At 39.9% G+C, this 12,036-nt stretch overlaps 1 protein-coding gene across 1 annotated transcript in view; it reads left to right on the forward strand.

Annotated features, from left to right (window-relative positions):
- The window catches only part of LOC124606232 (fatty acyl-CoA hydrolase precursor, medium chain-like), a 97,260-nt gene that overhangs the window by 30,051 nt on the left and 55,173 nt on the right, over window positions 1-12,036 (forward strand). The window contains exon 6 of the mRNA XM_047138208.1: window positions 4,637-4,787. Coding sequence (XP_046994164.1) covers window positions 4,637-4,787 — 151 coding nt within the window. The remainder of the gene's footprint in view (window positions 1-4,636; window positions 4,788-12,036) is intronic.

A 12,036-nucleotide genomic window follows, 5' to 3' on the forward strand; every position in this document is an offset into this window, starting at 1 on the left:
AAAATCTCTCACTAGTTATGTTTCGTCATGTCATTACTTTTTATACTACTTAATACGATCCTTTTCTTTATAATTTTCAGTCTAACGACGTCTCATTTCGTTTTGCTTAGGTCTTTAATCATCCTAAATGCTACTAATTGATGCCCTTTTTCCTGTTAAGGGTATTCGTTATTTTCAGCTGAATAAAATTTGCCAAATCTCACAGCTCTCCTAATTTGTCGGTCTCACAAGGTACCCCAAAGTTTTTAACTACGTTTGGTATTGGTATATTGCCAACTACAGCATTTAAATGTCCTCTCGTAATAAGGCAGTCATTATTGTTCAGTTCATACAGCTGTTTCTCAATAGTCTCATAGAATATTCCTGATTGTTCGTTACTTCCACTGGTGTGAGTACTGAAAAGAACTCCAGTTTAAATATAGATGTCTCCCTCCAATCATTAATGTAATTGTAGGACACCAATTGTTCCTTGGATTTAGTATCTGTCAGAAGTGCCACAAACGCCTGTTCTATAGTCTACATATACTCCCTGCTGTGTATTATAAGATTTCTGTTATGGCAGCAATATTTATTCTCCTTTGTCCTAGTATTTGTATTAACTCATTACCTTTTTCTCTAGCAAGTTCATTCCAGGTACTGAAATTCAATTTGTTATTAAACATAATATTTTTCCTCATATACACTATGTGATCAAAAGCATCCGGACACCTGGCTGAAAATGACTGACAAGTTCGTGGCGCCCTCCATCGGTAGTGATCGAATTCAGTATGGTGCTGGCCCATCCTTTGCCTTGATGACAGCTACCACTCTTGCAGGTATACGTTCAGTCACGTGCTGGAAGGATTTTTGGGGAATGGCAGCCCGTTCTACACGGAGTGCTGCACTGAGGAGAGGTATCGATGTTGGACGGTGAGGCCTGGCACGAAGTCGGCGTTCCAAAACATCCCAAAGGTGCCCTATAGGATTCAGGTCAGGACTCTTTGCAAGCCAGCCCATTACAGGGATATTATTGTCGTGTAACCACTCCACCACAGACCGTGTATTATGAACAGGTGCTCGAGCGTGCTGAAACATGCAATCGCCATCCCCGAACTGCTATTCGGCAGTGGAAACGAGAAGGTGCTTAAAACATAAATCTAGGCCTGTGCTGTGATAGTGCTACGCAAAACAACAAGGCGTGCAAACACCCTCCACGAAAAACACGACTACACCGTAACAACATCGCCTCCGAATTTTACTGTTGGCACTACACACGTGGGCAGATGACGTTCGTCGGGCATTCGCCATACCCTCACCGTGCCATCCGATCGCCACATTGTGTACCGTGATTCGTCACATCACACAACCTTTCTCCACTGCTCAATCGTCCAATATTTACGCTCTTTACACCAAGCGAAGCGTCTTTTGGCATTTACCAGCGTTATGTGTGGCTTATGGGCAGCCGCTCGACGCTGAAATCCAAGTTCTCCCACCTCCCGCCTAACGGTCATAGTACTTGCAGTGGATCCTGAGGTAGTTTGGAATTCCTGTGTGATGGTGTGTATAGATGTCTGCCTATTACTCATTACGACCCTCTTCAAATGTCGGCGGTCTCTGTCAGGCAATAGACGAGGACGGCCTGTACGCTTTGGTGCTGTACGTATCTCATTACGTTTCCACTTCACTATCACATCGGAAACAGTCGACCTAGGGATGTTTAGGAGAGCGGAAATCTCGCGTACAGACGGATGACACAAGTGACACAAAATCACCTGGCCACATTCGAAGTCCGTGTGTTCTGCGGAGCGGCCCATTCTGTTCTATCACGATGTTTAATGACTACTGAGATCGCTGATACGGAGTACCTGGCAGTATGTGGCAGCACAATGCACCTTACATGAAAAGCGTATGTGTTTGGAGGTGTCCGGATCTATTCCATCATATAGTGTATAATCCGGTTGTCATTAAATTGTTCGTCTCCGGTTTCTGATTCGAAGCTATTCCGTTGATTCTTCAGAAGACTCTCCACTTCCCTCTAGAAGAGGTTACTAGCCTAACTTCCTAGAGTAGTCCGGTGCTGGGTCTGCCATCTACAGGTCTCCTGACCCGTTTTTCTGTCAGGGTTTTCTTTCTTAGCCTAAAGTCTTATTTAAAACACCGAGAGCTCGCCCTTCAGTCTCTTCCGTCTGCTGCACAACTTATAAGCAAGTGCAGTGCCTGCGAGCAACGCAGTTTACATGATCTTAGACGAGGGTGTAGGATTTGCTGCTACAGCTGTCTAGAAACGTAGTAGAGGCGGTACCCAGGGTTTTTTTTTGTCCCAGGTTACAAGATATTATCCACGACCATAACAGCCTTTGTGCAGGAATTCTCATCGTATAATATGAATTTTGAGTTCCAAAATCCAGGGCTCTAAGGACGTGTCCATACGATAACCGCGACTCAGCATTCTATGACATTATTTTGAGCTACAAAGATGTTATTTTCAGAAAATGTGCTAATTCATTAGCCCATGTGCAAATGTAAAAGGAAGCCGATAGCAATTCATTTCGATTTATCCAAGACTTCTGCAAAAATTGTTCAATGTAGTAGTTCCGAAAGTTTGTGTCTATGCCCTAGGTAGCTCCATATTTCCTTAGCTTTAAGTTTCACATATGAAGTATACAAATTATACGCTGGAAAGTATTAACTTTAGGGACACTTAGAGACAGTGTTATTTGAATAAATGCATGGAACAGTGGAATTAATTTAATAATGTAATTACTTTCTTCTTTTGGGCAGCGTATGCCACAAGATTGTAACTGAAAATTAATGTTTGGAATTTTCAGTGTTATCAGAAAGATATATTTACCACATGGGATGTATTTAGCTCCCTTAGGGAACTCATTATTGTCGGAGAGAATTTTTGAGTCAAAACAGCTTTCGCCTAAAACCAAGCGTGACAATTCCTTCCATTTGTTTCTGTGGTTGTAGTGATTGCCATTCCTTTTAAAATACCATTGATTAGTTCTATGATGGTAAATCAGCTGTGTATGGTTGGGATAAGAAGTGAAGCACTGCGTTCAAGATGGGGATAAGTCCATAAGCAATCATTTTGAAAAAATAACAAAAAATATATAAATTGTATAGTTTTGCAATAAGCTTAATTCGGGCGTTGGGTGTGATACCGTACATCTTTAGAAGCAAATTTTCGAATCTGCTTCATAAAAATGACTGTAAAACCTACCAACAAATCCCCTTTTTACACTGAACATGAACGCCATATTTTGAATAATTACGCAATATAAAAATTACCTGTACATTTAATCTCTTTATACACTGGTACACTCAAGTAAAGATAATTGAAGAAATTTAGATTCATTGCTAATGGATGTTACAGGCAAATTTAAAATAACTCCGCGTCCCATGCTACTCTTTCTGAATCTTCCGGTGTGTTTTGTTGTCCTTTGCCAGAAAATCGCTCAGTAATGACCTTGAAATAATTCTGATAATGTAAAAGTATCAATGCACTCATTTTACTAACATCATTGGCCTTGGCAGATTTTATTGATACTAGGACAAAGTAGGCTGGGGGCACGCCTGACATAGCAAGATGCCTACCAGTTTTTACAAGTGAAAAATCGTATGTAACTAGGCCACGGCAATGAGGAAATACTGAACCATATTTTGGTGCTGCTGAGAACTCAAATATTTTAAGAAATTACAGCTCATATATTCCTTTCTACTGTAACAGTTTTTTTGTTAGTTCTATTGCACAGGAGTCTCGATCACATACCATCTATGAATGGCGAAGTGAAAAGATGTATGGCGTAGTACAGAAAACCTAGTATTGAGCACGAAAAGTGTACCAGAAATGAACAACCAAAAGATTCGTATTTTGACTCGTACATGCATCTGAAAAAAACATACCGTTTCCTTACAGTAATAGTTACATGTTTTTCAACAATACTCATTAGCAGAAAAACAACTTTGTTTGGGTCTTTCCTAACAGTTTTCTCATCATACACGTACGTGAATGTATTATCATCAGAGAACCTGTGTACCCCAAGAAAAACAAACCCAATGTTGCCTATAATAGAACATCTCCACAACAGGTATATGTGGAACCGGAATCTTCTGTACAGAAATGATTACTTTTGTTATAGGAACAGAAAGCTGGCTAAAGCCGGGGATAAATTCTGCCGAAATATTTACAGAGGCGTTACTTTCTAGTCCCCTTTGACTAATTCCTCACGTTTTTTCTTAGAATCAAAAAATGAATTGTCTCTTAACTTTTAATGATTAAGTTCCCTTTCCTCATGGCGTACATCAGGTGTCTGAAGAACTGGGAATGCATAAACCCTTTGCAATTAATGAAATAGCGCATGCATATGTACAATTACGAAGCTTTGTCTTAAAGTATTTTTAGTATGATAAACAGTGAAATATTTACATATGCATTTTACTTCCGCCTGCTATCTGTGAGCTGTTGTTCCACATTGACGTCGAACATAGTCGGTGGCTACATTAATTTGACTGGACCATGTATGAAGATACTGTACGGCGAGTGCACAGATCCATCATTTTGCTACAAGATAACAATTCCTAATTGCTGAATGCACGAGTTAAATTTTAGAGGGTAGTTAGCATGTAACGTAAAAGTATGTTTCTGTTCTAGGAGCAAAGTCGCATCATATCTCAGCTGTGGGCTCCGAACATAGAGTCAGATTTGGAGGGCGCCTTCATTCCAGAGTCTCCAATTCAGGCTCTGATCGAAGGGCGATTCAGCCTGATGCCTGTCATGACAGGGACTACTTCTGCAGAGATCGGTTAGTATCCATTAAGTAGCAACACTTATTTTGTAGTGTTCAGACGACAGAATCACTAATGCAAGACACTCATCAGTACTTTGGATGTTGATGGAGACGGTAGTATCGTTTCGGAAGTACTGATTTCTATCATGATACTAGCGCTGTACTTAGTGATGTTTAGTACCTCTAGAATTCTATGTGCTCTCGAAACAAACACAGATATTATTGTACAATTATTGGCCTGTTGAAAATTCCTTACCCATGCAACGTCGGATATTGGTGTCGTTGTATTTTAACAGCACACGGAGGATACGTAACTGTTATCCATTACACTATGACCCACTAATGACATCATGTTTACATGATCATGACGCTTAATTAATAACGTCAATTTTACTGATCAATAACTGCAGAGCTTTATTTACAGTGTGCGATGAGTTGTACTTGTTGCTGCTGTCAGTAGATACGAATACAAATTACACTCTATTTCCGAATCATTAGTTTCCGTGCCTCTCATTCTCAAACCCTTAGCCCATGAGATAGGTAAATTATTACATACTTCTGGATATAAGCTTCTTTTGAGATGTTACATTCAAAATTTTGTTACATAAACCTGAAATAGGCAAGGAAAACGTACAATTAATACAAACAAAGCTATCTGACCTGTGACAGAAACCATTAGCTGGTTTTTGACTGCAACACCTGTGACAAATTGATGGGTCATGTCATCAGATCGAAGTGTGAAGCGCGGTGAGACTAACTCCGACTAACTGGCAGTTTTGTGAGGAAGTGTAGCTCATCTACGTCCCTTCCTTGCTACACCAAATCTGACTTGGACGTGAAGGCCTTTAATACTTGTCAGTGCTACAAAATCTTCTACGGTTGTCACCGCTCCAATAAGCGGTTCGACATGGTTAGAAACCTGGGAAGATTTTGATAATTCTTTTCTGAATTTCTCACTGTGTAGGAACGGTTCGAACAATTATGAAGTATAATGCATAATTAAAAAGCTTTCGTTCAAGAGGGGAGTATATTTCAGGAGGAAAGATAAATCCCAAATATCTGAAGTTCGAATGATTATAAGATGCACCTTACTCACCGTTTTGACATTATTTGAGTTTCAGTTACTAGCATAATTACGGTAAATCCTGGGTGAAGGACGTTTAGAGTATACTGAAGATGGCGTACGTAGAAAAATATTTTGTATACCTCCAGCAACTGCACCCCCCAGAGATGGAATCCGTTCACAGGACAATACATTTGAAAACGTTCATTAACTTAATAGAAAATTACGTCTAAAAATAATGCTTCGCTGCTGGATCACCTTTAATCTAGATTACCTTTAATATCCCTCTAGTACTGTAATAACGAAAAAGAAAGGGAAATAAGAGAATTCTGGAAACGGAAATTATGGCCATCAAATCAAAAACAAAAAGACGCAGAATGTGTTCTGAAGACCTGCAACATTCGGTTTTCGTCAGTATTTCTCCATCAAGGCCTCTTACTCTCCGAGATACAGAAAGCATTAGGGTTCTGAAATGGCTGAAAGCAGCATATTATCACTAACAATAAACTTAAAAGTAATCTTAAATGAATGTAAGGAATGGCGAGACTTGTTTAGAAAAAATAATAGATCTGTGGACCAACACTATCATTTACTAATGAGGAGGTGGGTGTCTCTGAAAAGTAGGTAAAACTGGTAAACGACAATATGCCCCTTTACGAGATGATAATGACGGATTTTAATGAGTAAGCTTGGCACAGAATAGCTTGGGTAGATACAATAGCAGAAATGATAAAAATGTGTACGTTAGAGTATTTGAGGGTTTGTCCTCAGTACTTCCTTCCAGAAAGCAAAACTACCCAAAATCATAAGGATGGCGCAACACTGCAGTGCGTAATTAGGAATCATACAAGTGGAAATCGTTAACCCTTGCCTTCCTACAAGCTTCAAATTTACTGGAGAACGTAACATGAAACACTTCGCAGTTTGATAATTTTCACATTGAAGAATTATTTCCGGAAGTCAAAGAAGCAATAACTAAACTATGTCCGTCTGAGAACTGGACTCCCGAGCGTTCTATTCGTCATCTGATAATTATCAACGTAGCCACTGACTCAGAAGTAAACAAACAAGAAATAACTTAGTAATGACTAAATGCAGCTAAATGATAAATTGATTACGTTTTCTCAGAGTGTAAAGAAACTGTATGTCCAGATATTAAATTATTTTAACTTACGATAAGCCATTAAGATTTTGAGTAAATTTGTATACAACAGTCGAAGGAAACGGTATTAGTAGACAGAAAATCAGAAAGCGGAATTTGTGAAGTTATTTAAGGAAAAGCAGGTATAAAAGATACAATTGAGATAACTCTACAGAGTTAGAAAATGAAAATTATACAGACATCGACAAAAATGAAATTATTTAGGAAACATAAAAATACATTGCTGATCAGGAGAAGTAAAAACAAAATAAATTCAGAAATGGAGTATGACCAAAGAGAAGAAAGAGTTGTTGGCAAACATTTATAAAAACATAATCGAGTACGGGGAATTAAACAAAACTATTAGGAAATGTTTTGAGTGGTAAGGAGAAGGTACGGTGACAAGCTGACAAGACAAACAACTGAAAATAATAAATCACGACGAAGAAGACGTTGATATTTACACTGAGTTACAATCACTTAAAATGGCATATCCCAATTAACAGCTGAGAGAAAATGATAAAAGTATACGAAGATTTATTTAAATGTGGTGTGTCAGGAGGTGAAAAAGTACCAACGTTGGCCAATAAAGAAAGTGGTGGTACTGGCGAAGCATTGTCAAATCAGGTACATAATGTACTTCACCTTATGATGCAATGGATGCGCCTGGAGATGATGTTTTAATATACACTGATGAGCTAAAACATTATATTTGTCCTTCTTTGGAGCCCAAAAAAAATGGGCGTCGTAATTATTTGCATGACCTTGGAAGCAATTGGCACCAGATATCTACGCACAGGTCACTCAGTTCCCGTAAATTACGGGACGGTGATTTATACGCATGGAGCTGGCGCCCGACCGCCTCCCAGATGTGTTCTACTGCGTTGAAACGAGGCAAATTTGATGGTCACGAAATCAACATTGCTTCTCTATCATGCACTGCACGACTCTGGCTTTGTGACGGAGGGAGTTATCCTGTTGGAAGAACCCATTGAAACTGGGGAAGGTATCGTACAGAGTGTTCCACAAATAAATGTAAAGGGGTGGTCCAGCGGGTTATAACAGTCTCCTTTCATAAAGTAACCCATGTCCGTATCAGTCACCATTCACCGCAAAGCGTCATTTAACAGCGTCGAATACCGCCGGGAAAGTAGGCTTACAATCCGCCATCCGGGTCGACATGGTAGGAGGTCGGTATTACAAAGTTTTCCGTTTTTTGCGACATCAAGGTAAAGGAGAGTAGTGTTTGACGTTCCATGACTCATTTGTAAATGAGTCATGAAACGGCTCGAAATTCCGCTGTCCTGCTCGAAAGCTCACATGCAACGACGCCTGAATGATTTTCGCACCCTTTCAAACATCCCAGGTAAAGTGGGGACTGCGTCGCAGCCTGTTATAACTCGTGCTATCAGCCCTTAATCCATCTGGACAGTTGTTTCGTAAACAGTAGTATTCAGACGTCCCTAGACGAAATGGTCAACTGGCGTGAAGTCGAGGAAACGTACAGGCTTTGCCACTGGCCAACCGTGCCGTATCCAGTTTCCATCAAACGTCTCCTCCAAATGATTTTGCACCGCTTGAGCGCAGTGCTCAGATGCACCATCATGGTGGTAAGGCATGCGCTGTTGCGCACTGAGTGAGACATGTTCCAATTACCAAGGCAGTTTATGTATTTTTGCAGGTGGGGATATTCGGTTGCCAAGTAATTGTTAAAATTCGTGGTGAAATCTTCAGCTGTGATTTATTTTGGACAATTCGCTACCAGTTTCGATCAGCGATCATTATCAAGCTCAACTGGCAAAAAGGCTGGCTAAAATTATTGTTCAAGTTTCCTGCCGTTTATGCCAGCTAAGCTTGATGATGGTCATTGACCGAGACTAGTAGCAAATTGTAAAAAATAAATCACAGCTGAAGGATTCATCACGAATTTTAAGAAATATTAAGGCAGCGTTTCTCTTAGGAAAATGAAGTATCTGAGTTCAGTCGCCAGGGAAGCATCTAAGGACCAATCACATCATCGCCTACGAAACTGGCACAAACGTTGGTGATCATAAAGTCAACGCAAGGACTTTCCCGTGCCCGCTCCTGCTGTTGTGGCTGATGAACACACATACGCTTGTAGGGCTCCCTCTTCCGCAAAAATTACAGTGTTTGGTACACACAAAAAGCAAATATCATTGGGATACAGAAAATATTCTAGGCTAAGGGCAGACCATCCTCACTCCACACACGCCAGACCGTGGATTGGCTTACACTCAATTCTCGAGCAACACTCCATGAACTTGCTGAGGACGTGATATGCAGCGGTGCTGACGCTTCCCCATCAAACTTTAGTTATTGCACTGTGTTTTGACAACCGAGTCCATTTAGCCATAGCACCTGTTGGGTCTATCAGATAATAAATGCATTGGGTTTCAACGAGGGCATTAAATACACACACGCCATTACAATTTCTTGTCAGGAGTGAACTCACCTCAAGTGCACTTGTCTCTTTTAGGCACCTGTAGATGGTCGTGATTGTGCTTGGTGCTGGCACTCGACGATACGGAAATAGCCAAACATACAACCATTGATCAGAGAGAGCATTTCCATCCCCGCCCCGTAAGCACAGTACATATCTGCCCTTTATTCACAAGAAAAGCGTTCTATTTCTCGTCTGATGCTCACAACACCGAACACAAGAGCGTCCCCGACTCTTGACACACTGACGCAGGGTGAACCAGACCCTGCAGTGTGCACGAGTGGCACGCTGGTGTCACATCGTAAGAAACAGACATTTGCACTGCCAAAGGCAAATCGTACGCGTTCCAGCAAATGCTCGAAGCAACTCCGTGGTGTTCTCCCTCAAAGAATGTCTGCTACCACTTTGACTTGGGTTAGATGCCTAACTTCCCGGCGGTTCCAGGCGCAGAAAACGACGGCTAGCGCGGTAGGATGCGGACATGGGCTGTTTTGTGGGAGTTTCTTCTTACGAGCCACTCTGCCAGGGCTCCCAGATTTTACATTCATTTTAGAAATACCATGTGTATGAGGGGAGCGCAAAACTGTTCACAGTTATCATTAAGACCACTTGGAAGCTCATGTGAATGTCCCCCATTGCATAGAACTACACTGACCTGGGTGAAGGCGTGTCAGGACACAGTGATATCTGATGTAACATGAAACGTGAGTCATCCGACCAGGCCACATGTTTCCTTTGGCCACAATGGTCACATGCCAACGTCCAGATCTCATGGTCTTCTAGATAGCGCTAATGACTCTCCATCGCGGGGTGGCGGGATCGATTTCCGACGGGGCAGAGATTTTCTTCATTCGGGGACTAATATATTTCATTTCATCTTTATCGGCACGTAATACACCGAAGTGGCAACAAACTGAATCACGCGCACCTGGTGGCCGAACAACTCTCTGGCAATGAAGCCTTTAATGAAATTAAATTAAATTTAAAAAAAAATAGTTACCTTTTTTTAAAATTTGTTTTTAGTTAATTTGCCTTTCTTTCTTTCTGTCAGTACGAACTTTGTTGTAGAACCCCTTATTTACGTGTGGTAATAAAAATTCATTTAGACAGAATTAAGTACATTTAAAATTACGTGAACTTAGTCAACCCTCTCATGCTGATAGATTCATATTAACTGATTAAGAATATTTAGTTGAGAATTATATCTTTTACATAATTCGGCCTTGGCACACATTTTCTAAATGCAGTGTTTTTTTTTTTTTTAATATTTACTGAATTCTTTCCCGGCGTTAGCTATGGAACACAAGACTGTCTCTATTAGCAGAAAATGGTTAAATATTGCCAAGCCGACGTTTAATTATCATTGATAAAACACACTTCACTATACATTTAAGTTATTTGAAAGAACCAACAAATTGTCAAATTTCAACGTTAACTATCCGCCTATGAATGCACAAATGTGTAACTAGTAATAAATTCCGTCAGTCTCAGGATCGCTGTAAGAGAAAAACATTTTCTTAATTCACTGCTAATTTTTATCTGCTCCCGATTTACGGGTTTGGTTAATTTTTCTTAGCGGAACAATTTTTTAAATGTGCCGCCGCTGCAAATCGTTCGGTCGCGGCACAGCCCAGCAACACCAGCGATAATTGCTAAAAAAAAATGCTGAAAATTCTTTAAAGAAATATTATAGATGATATGGGCAAGCTAATTTACATTAGTAATACACACTTTTGATAAATTATACTGTATTTAGACCACAACAATAATTCAACTTACATTAGTATGTAATTTCTCCTCTAATGGCGGCTAAATCTAGATACAGACAAACGACGTCTACCCATTCATAAAATGCTACGTCACAGGTTCCTCTCTCTCCCAGCTCTCGAGGAAGAAGACAAAGAATGCACACTATGTGTTCCTATTTATATCACTATCAACCGTTAATGTCTCTTTGCAATCTGCGGCTGTATTTTACATTTTTCTTATCGCAGATATTGACACATTTCGTAATTACATTATGAGTATAGAAATATTACAATCATAAATACATCGAGAATATAATTACAGAAAATATTACAATAATAACGAATGTCCTTTACACAAAATTAAATAATATTTTTGTTAAATAATTACAGTATATACAAATTGCTTCATAGCGGCGTATATAGTACAATTAAATTTTAGTTTATTAATAGTGTGTGTGTTGCCAGGGAACGTTACATTGCCCCCTGGCAGCATTTGGCAAAGAGTTTCTACACTTTGACACAATGGTGCCAGTAACGTTCTATACAATTCTGTATTTTTTTTATATGGAATGGCTCTTTTAATTAGTCCCAGGGTTACACATGTTCATGGTTCCCCCATTTGGGCGAAGGCAGACAGGAAACCTGGGCAAAACTGTGCCGGAACCCAGCCATCCCAGTTGGTTCATGGTTAATCTTGTCTCTTTAACATTCTTTTGAATTGATTTACCATTTTGTCATCAACAGTTACATAAATATCACAGTCACATACAGTTGTTGTGTGTGATTAACAACTCGTAATTATCATTTTAGCGATATACTGCACGGTCACTTGTCCTAGGATATATCACTTA

This window comes from Schistocerca americana, chromosome 3 (assembly GCF_021461395.2).
Source record: "Schistocerca americana isolate TAMUIC-IGC-003095 chromosome 3, iqSchAmer2.1, whole genome shotgun sequence".
Taxonomy (NCBI): domain Eukaryota; kingdom Metazoa; phylum Arthropoda; class Insecta; order Orthoptera; family Acrididae; genus Schistocerca; species Schistocerca americana.